General features: G+C 37.9%; 1 protein-coding gene across 1 annotated transcript; it reads left to right on the forward strand.

Annotated features, from left to right (window-relative positions):
• Positions 1-5669: 5669 nt before the first annotated feature.
• On the forward strand, positions 5670-22547 carry LOC127639760 (5-hydroxytryptamine receptor 3A-like). Its single transcript, XM_052121973.1, has 11 exons — positions 5670-5944; positions 6834-6961; positions 8580-8777; positions 11524-11687; positions 11767-11811; positions 13266-13375; positions 17127-17296; positions 17985-18145; positions 21105-21315; positions 21689-21949; positions 22321-22547. The coding sequence occupies exons 1-11, from the start codon at positions 5670-5672 to the stop codon at positions 22545-22547; spliced, it is 1950 nt and encodes a 649-aa protein (XP_051977933.1).
• The last annotated feature ends 384 nt before the right edge of the window (positions 22548-22931 follow it).

The following is a 22931-nucleotide window of genomic DNA, read 5'->3' on the forward strand; positions in this document are numbered from 1 at the left end:
TTGCCTGAAAAGAGGACCATTTGAGGGTTCTGTTCTCTGAAAAATATCCACATGACTCAGTGTTTGCCCTTTACTTGCCCTTGTTTGGTGGGGATATCTGCGGTAACATCATAAATTGGAATCAATTGAAGAATTGTATTTGAAGGTTTTCTACAGGTCACAAGGGCAATTCCCAATTCCCAATTCCCAAAATGTATCAATTTCCCATCCTATTGAACTTGTCAAAGATACTTTTAGCTTACTAGACTTGTGCCAGTAGAACTTACAGTAGGTTTTCAAATCATGATGTTCTGTTTGACCAATCGATAGGCTCCAAAACATTCACGGACATAAGAAGACAATTAACTTGAGGTTGTGCCACGAGAGCGATTTGTTCAGTTTCCACTAAAGAATAAATCCTCATTTGCATTTTTTCCTCTGCATATTAATATTCAGAAATGCCTTGATAAATGAGAGGGTGAAAACTATGATAGCTGTGATCTATCCATTCTAATTTGTGTAAGCAAATGAGTTGTACTGTATATAAAGTGAGCAAAACAATTTGTGCAAAGTAAAATCTGCAAAATATCTGTCATTTGTTAACACGTTGATTGAGTAACTCATGGCTTTTGTCTGTCTGCCAAGATCCCAGGTAAGACTAAATATTTAGCATTTATGTGTAGCCTTTTATCTCTTCTTCATTGACCGTTTGCAGTTGTTTGCTTTTGTTTTATTTGCTCCATGTAATTGTGTTTCGTGCTTATATTGCACTAATAGCTTAACTGTATACTACAGATTAAACCATGGGCTGCTGCTTTCACTTGGTTCCAGTTCATCACCAGCTGCTTCATTATAAAATGTAAGATGGTAAATTTCTTGACATAAAATAATAAAAAAATATATATGATTTATGAAGGAAATTTGGAAATTATATAGAGTGATTTATGAGAAAATGTTTCACTGGATTTGGGGAACATGTGTTGAAAATGACTTTATCTGTATTTTTTAAGGAGGTAAAATATCCTTAAATCCAAGATGAAATGACTTCCAATGCAATGACAGTTTAAAGTGTCCAAATCATTCGGACCACTGTACATTTTGAGATATGGTCAGAAATGACATCGCTGTATTTCTAAAACATTTGACCCACCAGCTCACAATTGAAGCCCTGTTGTTTTTATGTTTTATTGTTAGTTATATTGTGTATCACTCTTAGTTTGGTTCTTTGGTGAAACCCAATTTCTTTTTGAACCAACACAGGATTTTATTTGCTGCTTTAAACTCTTATTGTTTAAAAGTGTAAAAAGTGTATGAACAGATTTGAATATATCAAATTTTATTTTAATTGATGCTATTTACTTATTTATTCTATGAATAAGAATCAGACAACATTAATAGTGTGAACATATTGCATTCTGTAATCACTTTGGCATTATGTAAATGTTGATTCGTTTAAGAATGTGAATTAAACAATCTAAACTGCGAATATTGAGGTCTGTATTAAAGATTCAATCATTTTACAGAAATTGCTTGTGATTTCAAGCATTTAACTTGTTTTGATACAGGACGTCCACTTGTGTGTACCTCAAATGGACCATTAAAGTAAAAATCCAACCATTTGGATAAAATACAAAAGTCTATGTAACTTTTTCAGTAATAAAATACTGTAATAAATGATAAAATAAGAAAATGACATGCTACATTCAGGCTTTGCTCTGTCAGCTCTTTTGCTAGGATCTGGCGAGACGTTAAACTGTTCACAACCCACAACCAAGTCTCTCCTTAATGCTCTAAATGAGGAAGTTCTTCTCTACAGTGATGCAAGACCGGTGATAAGTCTGCAAACTCCTACCAATGTCAGTTTGGACTTGACTCTCTATGGAATTTTAGGAGTGGTAAGCAATCTTATGTGTTGATCTTGAGGCTTAAATAATTTTTTATTTTTTATATGTTAAAACACTATCCTTTACTAGCTTAATATGCAGAAACAACTACAGTAAGTAAGCCATTTGTAGAAAACACTGTGGTGCAATAAAAATATTGCTCTGATTATTGAGAATCCCAACCAGTTGTTGTGAGTTTGGAGCAGGACTATCGGTTTTCTTTGTCGACCGATGGAAGGTTGTGGGAGTGTTCTGAAACCAGTTTCAATTCCATTTGCTGACACTAGTTGCAGAGAAATTAAAGCAGAAATCATATAATATATTATAGGTACTGTTAGAGATTGCAAATATTTTCACTTTCAGGATGAAAAATCACAGGTGTTGGAAACATATATCTGGATAAGGCTGGTAAGAGTCCCACTTATTACAATTATGTATTTGGAAAATCATTTTTCCCAAAGGGAATTGTATTCAAGACATACATGTTTTCAGTATGTGTGCTCCTTGGGATTTTATCCTGTGATCTTGGTGTTGCAAGTGCCATGCTCTACCAGTCAAGCTACATGAAAACCTCTTCTTAATGTTCCATGAATTATGGGCTTTTTACAGTCAAACATCAGGTTTATAATTTGAGGAACAATATTTTTTATTATTACTTTTTGTAGAGGTGGCAGATTGAAGGTTTGAGCTGGGATCCGGTTGAGTGTGGATCAAATAGAATCTCTCTACCAAGAGAGAAGTTGTGGATTCCAGACCTTGTCATCAATGAATTGTAAGTTGAAAAGCACCACAAGTTGAATCTAATGGCACTATTCCACTGGACGTTACAGTTCAACTTGACTCTACTCACTTTTCTGAGCTTGCTTTTCCACTGCTGTTTAGTGCCGCCTCAACGTGGGTGGGATTATAGGCTGATCGTCATGCCAACAACAGAGACACTTCCTGAGAGACTTTTTTGTTTCACGTCGTTTCGTTTGTCGCTAACGAGAGGAACGCCTTTACCTCGTTTATTGACCACGGCATGGTTTTGCGCACAGCCATTTCCTTTTACAATTTGAAAGTCATGTGAACAAATAATACTGCTATCGCTGTAGCTAACTTTAAAACTAGTGGGTTGATGTCCCATGTCGCAAATCCAGTCCCTGCCCAATCAGTGATCTGCAGAGTTTTGACGTCACATTTAGTATCGGATCGGCACGGATCGCTTGGAACCTCGACCAAGGTGGTACTAAAATAGTACCAGGTGCCAGGTACTATCCACAGTGGAAAACCCCTAAAAAGTGAGCAGAGTCGAGCTGTGGAAAAGCCCCATTAGTGCTCTTAAAAAACCTATGTAAAAAAACTAAAATATACTGACAGTGACAGCTTACAATGGAAGTATATTTAGACCAAACTAATCTCACAGTGAATTCAGAAACAGTAGGTGGAATATTCTTGGGATAAACTTGGTGTGTACCAAAATTCAAAGCTCTGCACCCAGTGGCTGAGTGTTTTTAAATGAAAGGACACATATGAGCTCCAGTTTCCTGCTGAAATGTCCGCAGAGGGTCATGAAAAGCGAGTTGTTAAGCAGTCCTTTTAGTTGTAAAAAGATACTGTATAATACAGTAAAGAGGAATGCATAATTTATTAACTCTACCCCCAAACCTCAACCCTTAACCTAACCATCAGTGGAGGAAAAATGTATTAGAGGGAAAATAGAACCATCAGACAAAAACTTCTGTCTCCCACTAGGCTGATGTATCACACTTCCGGTTGAGTGACAGCAGAAGGTAAACATATTGAACCGATGCAAACATGTCTGATTGGAGATTTGTCATTAATTAGACATAATGAGATAAATGTTGAGTACTGGAACTTTCAGAAGCAACATTCCAATTTTGCTTGTGATCATGTTGCCTCCATCATCCTCCAATTAAAGCACAACAGGCAGGTTCTGATGGTAAAAAACAAAAAAAAAACAATGCATTTTCTCCAGAGAAAAATAGATTTCTAGAGATAATGTATAAACTAATCAAGACAGACCTACCATGATCTCAGATTTTGTAGAAGCCACAAATCAATGTGATTTCAACTTCAGTTAAAAGTCATTGGGTTTGATAGCTGAATTCCACTTAAGAACTTCACTACCCATAATCCTGAAGAGAGATCCATCAATCAGAGAAGTTATTTTTACCATTATTCTATATTGATATTTGTATATATTTGAATATGACTCAAACTGCACTTATAATCATGATTGCACTATTAGATTTCCATTGCAAGGAAAAATGTCTGATTTTTAAAAACTATTGATCATGTCAAAATTATTTTCTGTTGTAATAGACAAAGTGCCACATGTACTGTTGAGAACTTAAACTTTATTTAACCCAGAACATTCTGTTAACCACTACACCACACCACCCAAATATAATTGTATTCTCATATCTTAACATGCTTCCTACAGCATGGATGAAAACAGAGTACCAGAAACATATTACGTCTATGTTACGTCCACTGGTGAAGTTATGGATGGAATGCCAATTCATGTGTTCAGCTCCTGCCGACTGGATATCTACACCTTTCCATTTGATATTCAAAACTGCACATACACATTCAACTCTTACAAACACGACAGTGAGTGGACTAAACTGATAGATGTATATTTCTGTTTGTCTACTTACATTTCCAAGTATTTTGTATTGGTTTGTCTCTTTCTCTACAGTTAAGGATGTTCGGCTGTTCTTCTTTAAACCGGTGGAGGATATATTCAAGCAGTCTCTTACAGAAATGACGACCAGTGGAGAGTGGGAGTTGATAGACATGCAGGCAGAGAAACCTGTACAGAGCTTTTTGGAAGGAGAATGGGACAATCTAATTGTTCATGTTTGTAGCATTTTCCAAAAGTGTCAGATTAAATTTTGTGTCTTTGACTCTCTTAACATGTCACTATGGGTCACATTGTGATGTCCATGAAGCCTTATATTATAGTTTATTGTACAGTGAGGAAGGCCCCATTCCTGCCTTTATAATGTACTGCACAGGTGCAAATAATCATTCTGCATCTAGATGTATTTGTCCAAAGTAGCAAGCTTCTACTCATTAGCCGGGTATTGAGCTTGTAAGGACAGCTTTTGAGCTACAAGAGATATTTGTTATTAAGAGTTAATTTTACTAAGTATTTTTCTTTGTGAGGTGATTAGCTTTGTGCTATTCACATAAGCTACACCTTGTGCTATATCCAAATTGGCTTATTATTCTTGAGGCAAATATGCCAACAATTTCGAGACAGTTACAATCAGTTACAAAGGCTTTACAGAAGAAGTTGTCAAGGAGGGTGAAAGGCCTCTACCAAAGTCCAGGAGCATGCAGGTTCTTGATTTCAATGAGCGATTTCATTTTGTGTTTATCACACCTAGCTGCACTGTCCACTCCAGAAATCTACATCCACTCTAGAAAGCTCTCACCTGGGGTTATGCCAAGGAAAGTGGTCATAGTGCATGATGTATGTCGGAGCCCTTTAAAAGGTGACGACATGCCAGCAGTTGCCAAGGCCTCCATTCCCTCAAAGCATTGGGTTGACCTGCAATCCGCCTATGGAGGCATCTTTGTATAGCCACCTCAAACCCAATTCAGCTTACTGGTTAGTCCTGATAACTCTTCTTCTGATCTGCTTGACTGAGTAAGAGGAAGATATAGTATGTCAGCAGTTCTGTCACAGAGTGTCTACATTTCAAGGCTGTAGACATCACAGATCTATTCCTCTCAGTTTTTAGACTTTAAGCCTGCGAGTGGTGGGACAGGAGTCTGTGGTTAAATTGTTCTACCATGACAGACAATGTCCAGTGTCCACATCCTAGAGCAACCTGTAGATCCTATGCCATTTTTGATGCAACCAAGCTGCAACATTGTTTTGAAGCAAAACAGATGAAGCATGAATTCCCCCTTGCCATGAAGATATCCTGCTACAGTTGTCCATCTGCCAACATTTACCCATGCCACTGTGCAGGCTTTGTGGCAAACCCCAAAGAGAGCACTCCTACCTCCAAGGGAGGGGCAGAATCACCAGAGACAAGAAGGAAAACCTTCTTCTTTGCCAAAAAGTATTTCGTGCAGGAGGCGGCAGGGCTTATCCCCACTGCTCAAGAAAACAAAATGCTTTCAGTTTAGTGCACAGGGGCAAGTGCCAGTTCAGCCCTTCAACCATACACACCCCAGTGAACAGAGCTGAGGGGATAGATTTTGAAACACAGAGCTTTGCGTCTCTCTCTGCATACCGTGCAAAGTAATGAGATAAAAGGCATGAAATGAGCCAAAAGTCTTTTTTGAATGGCTACTTCTTTATTAAATGCAATCTCTGCCAAAGTCAGAATTGCAGCAACAGACTGGGCCCCCTGCAAATCTTTGTGGGATTTTACAAACTGGGGGTCACAAGGTCCTCTCTATTATGTTAGAAGCAGGTTCTAAGAACCTAGGTGATTGTCCCAGGCATGTTGAAGATTGATTGTCCTGTTTCCAAGTGACTAAACAAACTGAGTTGTCTATATACCAAAGTGAGATTCTGAGCGAGCCAATCGAAATAGAACTTTAGGTTACAGATATAATCCTAGTTCTCTGAAGGAGAGTGCCTATTGTTCATTTGCTTGGAGGAGCTTGTTAAATAATTTGTCTCATTCTGTGTAGGACATTATGTAGGGATGGCCTAGAAAGGCATTTTTAGATGAGGCTTTCTCGATAGCCACCAAAAATGTGTCCCACAGTTAAATGTCTCACTCATCTCCCTCAGACAACCAGGGTTACATCGGCAATTTAAAGTTTTGTGTTTAGAAATTAAGGAATATCTTGATCAATATTTTTACATTTGTGAAAGGTTTGCTCTTGACGATTAATGCTCACTGTTGTACACTAGATTATCCTGAGACGTCGAGCTACGCTGTATGTGGTGAACCTCCTGATTCCCAGCTGCTTTCTTCTTTCCGTGGATCTGTTCAGCTTCCTACTGCCTCCTCAGAGTGTGGATCGTGCTTCCTTCAAGATGACCCTCATCCTGGGTTACACTGTGTTCCTTCTGCTAATGAATGACCTGTTGCCCGTCACAGGAAACACCTTACCTCTCATAAGTTGGTTTTGATACCTTCTTATTCACTCATTTTATGCTATGTCTTTACTCTGCTGAAAAGACCAGGTCAGATGGTCACCAGCATACAGTTACAGGACAAAGTCTTTGAACACTATAGGTTTCTGTGTAAAATGATCATAGAAGTTAATGATATGTTTGCTGGCATGCTGGTATCCTTCAAAGATTTTTCGAAGCTTGTCCCCATCAAGACAACTCTGGTCTACCAGCTTCATCAGAAAGTTAATCCTGGTTAGTCAGCTTTTGTTGGTTAACAAATAGATCAGCACCAGAAACCAGTATAAACTGCCTGGACCAGAATCAAATTATTTTGATCTTTTCAGCAGAGCAGTTAGCCAATAGGTTAACTTCAAATATAGATAAAGATTTTAAGTTTAGAAGATGGAGAGGATCTTTATTTTTGTTTCTACTTTTCTCTCTTATTCTAGATGTGTTTTTCTCTCTCTGCATGGCCTTGATGGTGGCAAGTCTCCTTGAGACTATTCTCATCACTAATATCCTCTGTGGTTCCAGTAACTATCCTCCGTTACCGAAGTGGATCAGGATTCTGGTTCTGAAATATCTAGCGCGACTTGTTAGGATGGAAAATAAATCTTGTGATCACAATTGTAAGACTCCATTTGGCAGACTATTAGGATGCTTTCACATGAGAGCTTTTGGTGCAAACTGAAATCTGCTTGATGTGTTTCATTGGTGTAAAAGTTGTTCTCCAAACTGGGGTGCACACCAGCGAAACACAGCTTAGTCCACCTGAAAATGTTAATGTGGGGTAGGGATGTACAGTGCAGCCATTATTTGTATTTATATCTGTATTTGTTAGTATGACAAAATTATCTGTATCCATCACTGTATTTGGATGGAACCCGATGTGGGCGTGGCTTAACCGGAAGTGCGCAAAACTAATATTAATGTAACTCTTACATTTATAGTTTCTGTATATAAAATATGCATCGGATAGGCCTATTTAACTTTTGATAATAATAATAATCATAATAATTAAATAGTATAATAATAGTAATAATAATTATGATTATTATTATTTTATTATATTATTGATATATTCTTTGTTTATTCTTACCAGATGAATATGACATTTTTGTTTATGTCTATGCAGTCTGCATGTATAACAACCTTATTCTGAAGGCTCAAGGTGTCAAGCAATTGTGAAATGTCAAGCACACATTTGGCAGTGAATATTAAACAAATACAAACATAAAAAGAGATGAATATTGCCTACAAACAGGTGAAAGCACCGTAAATCTATCGGGAAGTTTTATGATAGCCTACACTTGAGGCTTTTGTGTGTATATTCTTTAACATAATGTTGAGGACATCATTTTGTTAAATTACATGTGCAGAATTATATAAATGCAGTGGAATAAATGACAAAAGCACCTCTATATTTCTAGAAGTGAAAAGCAAAAAAAAAAAAGAAGAAAGAAAGTCTTTTGAAGTCATTATTTGTGCCTCTCTGAATAAGGTATTTGGCTTTGGGCACATCCCTACTGTGGGGTTCCATTCATGTGGACTAAGGGTACGGTTCGCAACTGTCTAGCCTAAGTCAATTCTTATTTTGAATGTTTCTTATTTCTCACCTACAGCAAACTGCTCTGACATCACTGTCTATGAGAACACAATGACTGATATCCCAAAGCCAAAATCAGAATCTGGTCCAATAAGTCTCCAGGAACAGTGTTTCGAGGAAATGAGGAAGATGAGTAAAGATTTATTGGCAATCCGCCACCAGGTTGAAGAGCACTTCAGTAATGACAACAGAACAGATGAATGGATCCTCTTTGGTCAGGTCATTGACCGTGCTCTCTTTAGCCTGTATTTAATCTTTATCACTGTGAGCTCAATCACAATTATGGTTCTGTGGCTGCATTTATATAGTAATGGTAAAAAGTCATAGTATGTTCTTCCCTGCAATTTAATCTCCTATATCACTTGAATGACACCAAAATTGCTAATATAATGCATCTTAAACTAATTACTGTGGATTTATTTTCTTTTTATAGCTGATTTAATTACATATGCTAAAACTTTAAATAATTTATACATAAGACTATCTATCCATCCATCCATCCATTATCTATTCATCCATCCATCCATCCATCCATCCAGTATCTATTCATCCATCCATCCATAAATCCGTCCATCCAGTATCTATCCATCCATCCATCCATCCATCCATTATCTATTCATCCATCCATCCATCCGTCCATACAGTATCTATCCATCCATCCATTATCTATTCATCCATCCATCCATCCGTCCATACAGTATCTATTCATCCATCCATCCATCCATTATTTATTCATCCATCCATCCATCATGCATCCATCTATCCATCCATCCATCCATCATGCATCCATCCATCCAGTAACTATCTACCCATCCATCCATCCATCCATTATCTATTCATCCATCCATCCATCCGTCCATACAGTATCTATCCATCCATCCATTATCTATTCATCCATCCATCCATCCGTCCATACAGTATCTATCCATCCATCCATTATCTATTCATCCATCCATCCATCCATCCATCCGTCCATACAGTATCTATTCATCCATCCATCCATCCATTATTTATTCATCCATCCATCCATCATGCATCCATCTATCCATCCATCCATCCATCATGCATCCATCCATCCATCCATCCAGTATCTATCTACCCATCCATCCATCCATCCATTATCTATTCATCCATCCATCCATCCGTCCATACAGTATCTATCCATCCATCCATTATCTATTCATCCATCCATCCATCCATCCATCCATCCGTCCATACAGTATCTATTCATCCATCCATCCATCCATTATCTATTCATCCATCCATTCAGTATCTATCCATCCATCCATCCGTCCATCCAGTATCTATCCATCCATCCATCCATTATCTATTCATCCATCCATCCATCCGTCCATCCAGTATCTATTCATCCATCCATCCATCATCTATCTATCACTCTATCTATTCATCCATCCATCCATTATCTATCCATCCATCCATCCATCTATCTATCTATTCATCCATCCATCCATCCATCCATTATCTATCCATCCATCCATCCATCTATTCATCCATCCATCCATCCATTATCTATTCATCCATCCATCCATCCATTATCTATCCATCCATCCATCATGTATCTATCTATTCATCCATCCATCCATCCATCATGTATCTATCTACCCATCCATCATGTATCTATCTACCCATCCATCCATCATTTATCTATCTATCATCCATCCATCTATCTATTCATCCATCCATCAAATATCTATCTATATATCTATCTATCTGTTTGCTTAAAGAAACAAGATTAATCTTTATAGTGGTCATATACAGTATGAACTATAAATATAGATATATATTGTAAATCTCATAAAGAATATTCTTTGTTATTAGTTTGTAACAATGTTATTTAGAAATGGAGAGTATCCTCTGCTCTCATTATGTTAACCTCTCTCATATATCAATTCGTATCAATAAAAAAAACATCTTGAAGAACCACAGTAGCTCAAGTGTGAATCCACAAGTGTTCTTTTGTCTAATTAAATGTGTGACACTGAACATGTTTTTTTCTTGTCATGGAAAAACAAGGAAGATCGCTAATGAGTGCAGCTGAACTGAGCCAAAGCTTTATAAACAAGATCAGTGGTTATTGTAGTTGCTAAACAGCATTAAACAACATTTAACATGCATGGTGATGCCAGTTCAGAGTAGATATTAAAGTACATTTTACCTAAAGAAGAAAACAGTATGATGTCAACTGTGGACAATTAACCAAAAGGATATCTTGACCACACTTGTTACATTATGGGAGATCTTTGCTATTTTCTTCTTTTGGCATGTTTTGTTCTTCTGACAGGTAATGAATGACACATCACCTTTAGAATATAGATCATGGATCGCATGTCTTGGTCAGTTGTAATTTTGTGAATTCTATACCAATATGATGATTTGCACAGAAATGACACATTAAAACTTGTGATGGATTGCAGGAGATTTTTGAGATTGCAAAAGAAGTTCTTCTTGTATAATGTACTTATTTTATTTGCTTTAGTTTTATGTTGAAAATGTCAGTTATAAATGCTGTAATTATTCTCATAATAGATCAATAACAGCTTTATGTTTCCTGTTAAGGCACACATACAGTAGGGTCCAAATGTCTGAGATCACTCATGAAGATGTTTCTGTTGTGTCTTCTTTTCTAATGTAACTCTAATGCTAATTTTATTATCAGAATAACAATTAGCAAACAAGAAAAATATACTTGGATTTCATCATTTCAAAAAACGAAAAAACCAACAAACTTCTTATCTGACATGTTTTGCGTGATCAGTGTGCATCTTTAAAAGGTTGCCACTTGGTTTGATACTTTGTTAGCTAATGCAAAGACAAGTTTCCAAATACTTTTGTCGGCCACTGTACAAAAACTGACTGCAAATAATATGCACTAATAAAAGTTCAAAACGCTTTTCAAATAAACTCGCTAAGTTAGATTCCCTGGTCTTTGTGACCTTAAGCATCACCATGTCTGAGCATGCTTCGCTGCGAAGATGGACAAAGCGGACCCACATATGATTCTCTACAGGAAGTCATTGACAGGAAATCATTCAGACCTTCTGTCAACCTCAGTGATCCCACCATCACCAACATCTCCTTCACTCTGTACGCTATATTGGGAGTGGTGAGTGACTACAGGGAATCAGCAGATGTGTATTTATGTGCACATCTGAATATTTGTTGACTGGTCTGTTGTTTTGCAGAATGAAAAAGCACAGATTCTAACCACCTTCCTCTGGCTCAGACTGGTAAGTTTATGGTTATGCATAAACACTACAGAATATATAGGTTGTCTGTACAATCATCTGAATCAATAAATATATATATATATATATATATATATATATATATATATATATATATATATATATATATATATATATATATATATATATATATATATATATATTTTTTTTTTTTTTATTTAAAAATTGTATTTGTTATTTAGGTAAAATTTGTATGAAGATGAATTTAACAAAAATGCCATGAAACGTTTAAATAATTTAAGTGCTGCAATAATGTTTTTACGGTATTAATAATCAATAATGAATATAATAAAATATAATAACTACAGAGATTTACATTACAATTATTTCAATATATTTAATACGTTTTCATTTTATAGACCGTGGTGGAAGAACACTTAATTTCCAGGAATATATAATTGAATATATATTTTATGAAGTTATCTGAGACAACAGGTGGACCATTTCTTTTTTTCTTCTTCTTCTTCTTTTTTTTAATTTTCTCCCTTATTCTCCCTAATTTGGAACGCCCAATTCCCTATGTGCTCCAAGTCTTCGTGGTGGCGTAGTGACTCAATCCGGGTGGCTGAGGACGAATCTAAGTTACCTCCGCGTCTAAGACCGTCAATCCGCGCATCTTATCACGTGGCTTGTTGAGCGCGTTACCGCGGAGACGTAGCGTGTGTGGAGGCTTCATGCTATTCTCCACGGCATCCACGCCATACTCACCACGCGCCCCACTAAGAGCAAACCACATTATAGCGACCACGAGGAGGTTACCCCATGTGACTCTACCCTCCTTAGCAACAGGGCCAATTTGGTTGCTTAGGAGACCTGATGGGAGTTACTCAGCACACCCTGGATTCGAACTTGCGACTCCACGTGTGGTAGTCAGTGCCAATACTCGCTGAGCTACTCAAGCCCTGGGTGGACCATTTCTGATGCTGTATGGCAAAAATGAAATCTATTTTGATGGTATTGTTGTTGATTTTGTTTATTTTCAGAGAAAATTATGTCAAATAAGTTAAAAATAATTCTACAAATAAGGGAACAAATTGGCATACTTGGATAAAAATAATAACGTAACTATTTATGTGATACAATGTGTCTTGGACCACATAAATGGTGTTGAATCTCTTCGAGTTGCAGTTCAGTAAATTCCCCTTCTCATCATTCAAATTCAAGTTCCAATTCAACTTCCCGTGTGGCGTGGCCAGTTCAATTCAAATTCCAACTCATGAATTGAAAACGAGTCGATTCTAAAATTCTGAAGTTTGTCCAACCTTCTTTTTAACACATCAAATGTCTGTTTTGGTAAGGCTAAGCACATACTATACCACATTTGCTGGAGAAAAAAAAAGATTTAATTTTCAAAAAAGAGATTCAGACCTTATTTTGTACCTTATTCGAGAAAGGGCAATAATACAAATCTGCTTTTTGCTCATGTTTTGTTATAGTACTGGTTTCATGAGTTCCTAATTTGGGATCCAGAACGCTGTGATGGAATCACAAAAATCTCCCTTCCCGTAAGAGATCTCTGGATGCCTGACATTATCGTTTATGAATTGTAAGTTCCCTCTTCTGGAGAGTTTGTGGAAATTTTACACAATCCAAAGGAAACTGTATTGCTCAGAGATCATTCCCAGGAGAATTCATGTTTAATTGAAGATTTTCCTCATTCATTTAAATAGACAAAAATGATGCAACTGTTGGTAAACTAGAGTAAGAATACAGAGCAAAGAAAATATTGTGAATGGTGTATAGCTCAGATCATTTGGTGAAGAATTTGATGTGAAATATTCTTACTGAGATCTCTAACTTTTGATTGTAAACTTTAGTATCTTGGCAAATCTGAGCACAGGTGAGGTGTTGTTGTTTTTTTCTCAGGAGAAATATCTTGAAAGCATACAGTTTAAGCAAAAGTCTCTCTATTTGCTCTCTATTTAAAGGAATGTTCCAGGTTAAATACAACTTAAACTCAATTGACAGACAGGGGCGGTTCTAGACCATTTTGATTGGGGGGCAGGGTGGGGCCGGGTGTGATTGTAGGGGGGCAACTGCATTATCATTATCATATATCATTTGCTGTTTTAATATTTGCAGACAGGCAATTTTTTTTAAAAGACAACCAAAGATTTACAATATTTAAGTCAAAAAAAATTCAGTAAGTCAATACACCCTAACATTCTGCTTTTACACACAAATTTTAAGCCATGTTGCCATGCTGTTCTTTAGAATGACTAATACAGTCAAATTCTTGGGTAAAATGAATGATGGTATACATTAAGATTTTAGCTTAGAATTTAATCAGTAGGCTACATTTTAAATAGTCCTGTGAAACAAGTACATTTTTAAATGTATGTATCTATCTCAATTACTATGAGTTAAAAAGTTTAATGCATTGTAATTATATGAGACCAATAAGATGGATTTAATGTGTTTTATTTCTACCATTATTTTGTCCGTCAGTGTCAACGTCCATTCCTTATTGAGTGTGCTTGGTGTGATCGGATCAGATCAGGATTCGTGATAATAATGTTGGAAAGAGCACTCTAAAAGTAACTTAACTTACACTTACATTTACACCAGCTCATATAATCCACATTACGTAGAACTTAAACTGGAGCTGGCATGTCCAAATATGCTAAAGTAACGCTGAAACATCTACCTTATCTCCAGAAGTTAGTTGTTGGCTCGTTATTTGATTTCTCCTATCTGACAGTTTTACAATGATATCATTAGCACAATTAGGTTAAAGAATATATGACTATATCATACAGGCATAAAACATTGAACTCAATTGGTCAACACTTGTTGTAGCTGGAGAATTATGGCTAAAATTGCTCCTATGGGCTTTCATTGATTAGTGCATGTAAGGGACCATCTACAAATTCCACCCACAGCACTAAAACGTCAGAGGTGTCCAAGTGTTCATTAATTAATTCAGTTAATGTGTCCTGTAAGTTATACATACAATTTACAATCTTTAGAATGTTTAAAAAATGTTTTAATAAGTGTTTAAGACAGAACATGCAAGGCAGTTGCATTGAACACTTGGACACCAGTGACAATTTAGCAGTTTGTGGACTTTTTAGATGGTCTCTTATGCACTATAAGCGAATATTTCATAAATATTGAACTTAAATTAAACTTCACCCCTCTAAAAATTATTATGCAGTCATTCTGCATTTATGTTTTGCACTTACAGTACAATGGATATCTATGAGGATTATTTTATCAATTTTCAGCACAAGCATTTTGAGCACTTAAGTATCGGATGCGGGTCTCCCCTTTCGCTGCCACTTCAATACGGCACACAATACCTTAATTTCTGAATATTTCACTATCCAACCAGGGTGAAAGTGCTGAGCTACAATACGGGATCATTTGGCCAAAATACGTGACGTCCCAGCCAGTGTTGGGGGTAACGCAATAAAAGTAACTTGTGTTATGTAATCAGATTATTTTTCGAGTAACAAGTAACGCAATACTTTTTATTCTAGACCATAATATCAAAGTTACTTTTTTACTAGTAAAGCGTTGCATTTGTAAACCTCTACTGTCCTGTATCATGAGAAATCAGGAGTAAAACTGTGCAAACTTTGGGATGGAGACATAGTGCATGATGGGTATTGTATTTCTATAGAGTGTGAGGCCAGAGACTATTTAGCAGAGAGAGACGAGTCACTTCTATTTAAATGAATGGGAGAAATTGGAACATCCAATCAAGAAGCTCTACAGTCCCAACAGTCAATAGATGTCAAAAGAAAGATGTCAAACACCTTTAAGGTACAGACATCGCCTGTCAATCAACTCGCTAATGCGCATTTTGTGTTTTAGCGTAATATGAGGTCAACATTTGGTTGATTCATGTGTTAATACACACTGCAAAAATCAGTAAATGCGTTTAGGCAGACGGATTATAAGACTAGTCTTACACTGGACATGACATGATACACAGGGTGAAATACTTGCTCAATTCACTGACTTATACAGCTGAACTGCTCCGTGTTAGATCTCCCTGTTACTGGGAGAATGGGATGAGAAAAGCAGAATCTGGATCAGTGACTCCAAGCAACGTTCTACATCAATTGTGTATGCAGAGATAATGTCTTAGCTTCTAAAATGATTCTACATTTTTGTTTTTATAATAAAAAAGTAGTTTGATTCATGAAACTGATTTTATGACATTTTGGTAGCATTAAAAACTATTCCATTTAAGTTTTAACAAGCGTGCACTGAGATGACGCAATTGAAAAATATTCAAAATTATTAATTCCTTTCTTCCCAGTTGTGGAATGCCCAAAACCCACTAGTTGTGGAATGCCCAAAAACCAGTAGGTCCTCGTGGTGGCGCGGATACTCACCTCAATCCGGGTGGCAGAGGACAAGTCTCAGTTGCCTCTGCTTCTGAGACCGCCAATCCGACATCTTATCACGTGGCTCATTGTGCTTGACACCGTGTAGACTCCACATGTTGAGGCTCATGCTACTCGCCGCAATCCACGCATAACTTACCACGCACCCATTGAGAGCGAGAACCACTAACCGCGACCATGAGGAGGTTACCCCAAGTGACTCTTCCCTCCTTAGCAACCGGGCCAATTTGGTTGCTTAGGAGACCTGGCTGGAGTCACTCAGCACACAGTAGGTCATCAGTGGCCGAAGCTGGAAGTGTTGTTGTACATGTCAAGCACATCTGAGCCCAAGTTTTCAGGTGAAATGTCCAAAGTGATGCCAAAAGCTAATTGTTTTTCATTGTAAATGATGCAATACAGTCAACAGGAATGCATATTTTATTAACTTTGCCCCCTAACCCAAACCCCAACCCTAAATATAAACATCAGTGGAGTGAAACAAGGAAAAGATGACCATTCAAATTGATTCAAAGATGTCTGACATTTTATGTGTTAAAATGTGATAGATTGAATATAACTTTTTAAGTAAATTTTATCACACTTTTTCAACTCCTGTCATAAACATGTAAAGCTGGTAAACATTGGGAACTTTCACCCAATATGTGCAAGGATATGAGAAAGGAATGTTACGTAAATAACTGCAGAGTTTGCATGAAATTACACTACTCATAACCAAAAGTTCATCCCAATACAAACAGGGTGATTTACAAAACTTTACAGCTCAGATGGAGCAGATTGAGCTTAACTTGTATTGCACCCGGAATATTTCTATAATATCACTGCTGTCTTGGTGAAACATTTGAGTTTGTAAAGTGATCCGATTGGTGATTTTCTGTTCAATTGTCAATTTGTTTGATCAGTTCATTCATGTACTATATATCTGTTTCACCTCCTGTTCAGTGTGGATGATGACGTATCTCAGGCTTGCCCTTACGTGTACGTGAACCACACAGGACACATCCGCTACGATAGGATGTTGAGGCTGGTTAGCGCCTGTAATCTACAGATCTTCAGTTTCCCCTTCGACATACAGAACTGCTCTTTCACCTTCGGCTCCTACATGCACACCAGTAACAAAGCTTTCCCTATTTCTGCAATATAAGCATTAGAGCATCATTATTTACTGCTGAGCCATTTCCCTTCATATGTTTTATGATCCTCTTAAGGTTAGCGAACACTACAGTACAAGACTGAAGCCAAGTCATGTTTTGTGTGTGAGCGGTCACAAGAAGCTTCAAATCGTCACTAACTCCCAGCTCCCATGCCCATCATCGACACACTTCTTGTGTTCACATTTTAAACTGATTTGACATCTAGTCCACCAGTTGATATCTAGCTGTCTTGACAAGTGATTAAGCAGCAATCCCACACATCAAACTGCTCCTCACGTCTCCCCAACCACGTTCTCATCCTTACTGTACAATTCAGACTATGATATGTCCTGTGACAGAACGGTTTGGCTCATCTATGCCCATATTCAAAACATTTTAGAATCCACATTTGACTGGACAATCAAAAAACTTTCAGTGTTGTCGTAGTTACTGCATTTTTGCTTTGTAGGGCAGAATTAGTTACCAACATAACAGAAAACAATAAACTGTCAGTCTTTAAATGTGCACTCTGTATCTTGTAGTGTGTGCTTGTTCTTAGTATGTCCTTGTACACATACAGTAAATTATTGTGCTACTAATTTAGTTCATTCATGAGGCAGTTTCCTTTACATATGTACTTGTAATTCTAACACCTTTTTATCTTCAGTAAGGGATGTCCGTGTCAGCCCTGCTCTGTCCTTTGAGGAGATGACAGGGAACTCAAAGCGTTACTTGGCGGCCAGTGGAGAGTGGGAGCTGGTGGTAATCTTGGGTGATGCAGACATTCTGACTTTCGGTATAGACCAATGGGACATCATCACTTTCTGGGTGAGAAAGGAATCCAATCATTCAACACATGTCACGACCACGCAAAGCCGGTAAAGCCTTTGGTAAAGCATATGAAAAGACTTGATAACCATTTGCCTTACAGCGACAATGGGGAATGGATAGAAGCAATTGATTACAAGATCTGAGTATTCTAGGAGGAGAATAAGAGTGGAGGAGGTCATTAATATACAGTGGAGCAAGACCAGAAATGGCATTATACACATACATAAGAATTTTAAAGTCAATTCTGAACTTAAAAGAAAGCCAATGAAGAGACGCAAGTACCAGGATATGTGTATTAAAAACAAGTACCCTCTTTTTTTGTCCCTGTTAAAAATCTAACTGCCGCATTTTGCACAAGCTGATAACGAGGTAAAGCAGAATAAGGAAGGCCAATATGCAGAGAGTTACAGTAGTATGTGGAAGTCAACTGCGAGTGCAGTGCAGCACCTGGACAGTTTAGAGAGCGCATCCCTAACGCCATGAGCAGGAAGTGCAACAGCAGTGGAGTATCCACGAGCAATGGACGAGGAAAAACAAATGCATCCTGCCCCATTTTCAGCGAGGGCAAACATTTGGACAAACTTTGGATTTTATCATCTCCAGGGGAAGAAGGAGCTTGACAAGACTTATTTGTCTTGTAAGCGAAGGTGAAGTATGTTGGGAGCACTACAAACCTGAGGACTCATGAGGACATGAATGCTATCATATAGTGATGAAAGACGCGGAACAAAAACCTCCAGTAGCAAACATTCAGGTCAACGCAATCTGCACCAATTTTCTGAGCCAATTCTGAACGGGTGATGAAAAGATCTGCGCCCCTACAGCGTCATTGATAATGAAGGATTTCGGTAAATGATCCACACAATTGAGCCCAGGCATAGCATACCATCCCATCTGCTTTTTACTGAGAAAGCTGTACCACAGCTATACCAAGAGACAAAGATTTGATTCAGCATTTCTTTTTTCTTCGAGACCTATTAAACTGTCTACCACAGTCAAATAGGAAAAGTAACACAAAACAGCACTCTATAAATCAAATCTATGCATATATCGAATCAATTAGGCAGATTAGCATTATCAGCTATTCGTTTAGAGAGATATTTAGATTAGGCCTCTTTCACTGATCTCTGATAACTTGTTAGACATGCCTTTAAAATGTCATATGAGACCTTGATTTTATCTTTCTTCCACTTGTGCTCTGCTTTTCTGCACTCTTGTCTAAAAGCCTGGATGGCTGTGGCTCAGTTGGTAGAGCGGGTTGGCCACTAATCACAGGGTTGGTGGTTTGAACCCTGGCCCACACGACTCCACATGCCGAAGTGTCCATGGGCAAGACGCTGAACCCCAACTTGCTCCCAATGGCAGGCTAGCACCTTGCATGGTGTATGAATGTGTGTAAATGGGTGAATGAGTTACAGTGTAAAGCACTTTGAATACCATTAAGGTTAAAAAAAAAAATTGTATATGGTCTGCACTATATAAGTGCAGACCATATACCATTAAGACAAGGCAGGACGTTACTTTTCCCCTTAACTCTCCTGGGCTTAAAAGGAGCAACCAAGTAATAGAGCATGATTTATTAAAAGCTAAAAAAAGCTCCTTCGTAAACAAACCAATAACAAGAGCAGAGAAATCTGAAAAAAGTGGAGGAGTTAATGGCACGAGAGATGTTTAAGGGCTGAGAGATGGAAGGTAGAGGACAAGAACAAACAGATTGAAACAACAGAATAATGAAATGCCAGTTTCAAAAACCTCAAGACTAGTTACAGAAAAACCAGAAGACATCACAAGATCTAGTGTATGACCCAAGTTATGAGTAGGACCAGACTGAATGTACAGGATTCAGTGATCCTAAAACACATAAAAATATTTTACCAGAGGTTTAGATGGACATCTGAGGTGAATGTTAAGAATTAGCAGTCTATCACATTGAGACACAATGTCAGAGAGGAACATAGAAAACTGGTGAATGAAGTCTAAATTTAGGGAGCCTGTGAGAAAGGTCTGCACATGCCTTAAAATGAAACCCGACCCATACCCGAGACCGTGTGGCTGAACCCAAAATTGCTTACTATCTCATTTCTTCGCAAGTACTGTTGCAATTGGCTATATTTTATGTAAGCACATAAGCAACATTCGAAACAGTACTGAAACCGTAAACATACACTGTTTTAACAAGGCATGGCAGCCCCTTATGACACTAGAGCAGAAAGGAAAACCCTTACCTTGGCAACTTGATGCAGAACAATCTGAAATAAAATGAAACAATGCAACAGTCCCCTCTATGCAGCCTGAGCTTGTTTAGAATGTTGAATCTTTGAGACAACAGCACTGAAAATAATCTAGATGCAGAGAAAAGAATGAAACAGAGTGCAGGTTTCTCATCATGCTTTTTTGACAATTTTAACTTAACACACATATAACATATATGATTGTGGCAGGCCGGAGGGCGTGGCCGGGTAGTGATGCTACACACCCGGTCCCTTATCAGGCTAATCAAGCCTCGAGAGGGATAAAGGCCGACTGCGGAGGATTGTGCGGGAGAGAGAGATCGTTTACGGACATGTCCGTCATGTGTGTGTTGTTGTCTTTTAAGTTTATTATTATAATATTATTTATATTGACAAGATGGTTCTCGCCTCCTCCTTTCCATTGAACTACGTTCCAATGATGAAAATATCGATTTTTTCTTAATTCTGGCCTTATTTAAAGCATACTGGTGGTACACAATCTTCCCACTATATTTGTAACTTTTTGTAAGTGATTTAACTAATTTCCAGAAGACTTGAATTAGACCAACCTCATCACTTCTACAACACCCCCTCCATCATCCCACAGCTCCAAAAAAAATGCCAGCAAACCCAGTGTCAGAAATCTTGAATGTGCAAGGCAGAGAGCATTTCAGATTGACTAAGTCTATCCATATGTTCCAAGGCAAACTGTTTCTATTCATCAGGTGGTGATAAAGCGACGACCGATACTATATGTGGTGAACCTGATCATTCCCAGCGCTTTCCTCATGATCATTGATATCCTGTCCTTCTACCTGCCACCACACAGCGTGGACCGCTCCTCCTTCAAAATGACCCTCATTCTGGGCTACACAGTCTTTCTGCTCATTATGAACGACCTGCTGCCCAGCACTGCAAATGGAACACCTTTAATAGGTCAGCTAGCAAAAAAAAAACACCTGTGTGAGGCAATGTGTGGATGGAAAATTACAAATATTAATTGGTTACACCTTGATGATCACAAGTGTGCATTACACTTTTAATTTTTCCTTCTGGAGACAATTATTTTGCTTATCCCAAGTTACCACATGTGTTTTATCAAACTGTTCAAAATAAACCAATGATTCAACTCATGATTAATAGTTCTTTTGGAGTTCCCCACAAACTGCTTCCTTTCACACTTACCTGTATCCAGGCAGGTAAGCTCAACCCTGCCCCCTAGACTATGGGATATGTAAATGGAAGTGTGGTTTCTAAACTAAAGTATGCCCTATCCATAATACAGAAGCCTTTGGTTTGATCTCCTCAGGTATCTATTTCTCGGTGTGTCTGGCGCTCATGGTCATTAGTCTACTGGAGACGGTCCTCATCACCTGTGTTCTCCATCATAACAACATGAAGTACAGGGAGGTGCCACACTGGGTAAAGGTGGTGGTGATGAGGTTCATTGCTAAACTCATTTGCTACAGTTTTCCTGATGACCCCCTGTCTAAACTTGGAGAGAAACAGGATGATCCCTGGGTCTTGAAACCCTCAGAGTCAACCTCCAATCAACAGACAGCCAATAACAGTACGACACCCATTACATAACAGTTAATCAATACATACTGTATATTCTTATATGCAATTTTTTATAGTGAGCAGCAAAAATGTCAAATGGACATTAGTAGATGCTAATTGTAATTTGATGCATATAAAAACATTTGAAGATATCTCTGTCGCCCCATTTAAGAACTGAGGTTTGTTACTGCCACAGAAATGGAAGAACACATATTTCATATTTCAAGCCATGTTTGAATTGAGGGTGGCTGGGGGGGGGGTGAACCCCGTTAGGCCCAAAAATTTGCAGTGACACAATGCACCATTGTCCATTATCGTAATATGGTGTCTACCCAGACCTGTGTACATAACAAGAATGACAAATGTGCTCATTTCCCCTAGCCTCGGGAGCCATGACACTGGATATGCCTGAACTCCGACAAATTAGTAAGGATCTTAGAGAGATGCACTCATATTTGTGTATTCTACGAAGGGAAGATCAACTTCAGGACCAGTGGTGCCATGTTGGCTACATCCTGGACTTCCTACTGTTTCGCATTTACCTTCTGATAATCACCGCCTATGCACTAGTCATCATCTGCATGTGGTGCATTTGGATGAACCCATAGGGAGAGGCAAAGGATAGGAAAGAGAATGTGTTCAGATAGATTTTTTCATGTTGTTCTCCTATTCACTGAGGCACAATTGTGATAATGTAGCATGCATATTGTATCATTATTGTTAAATTAACGATTGTGCTATATGTGCAGACTACTATAAGTAGGCTGACTTTCCAAAAAAGTGTACAGTGAACTGGCTTACCCAATGGCATGAGTTTGGGAAATCAAAACAAATAAAAATGCCAAATAATAATAATTATAACAATAATTTGTTTCCCAACAAATTCCGTCTTCCATTGTTAGTCCAAATCGGTAGTCCCGCCCCAAACTAACACTACTGGTTGAGCCAGAATTTAAAATGTCAGACTGTTTAAATATAAATAGCACCAGAAG

Source organism: Xyrauchen texanus, chromosome 48 (assembly GCF_025860055.1).
Source record: "Xyrauchen texanus isolate HMW12.3.18 chromosome 48, RBS_HiC_50CHRs, whole genome shotgun sequence".
Classification (NCBI taxonomy): Eukaryota; Metazoa; Chordata; class Actinopteri; order Cypriniformes; family Catostomidae; genus Xyrauchen; species Xyrauchen texanus.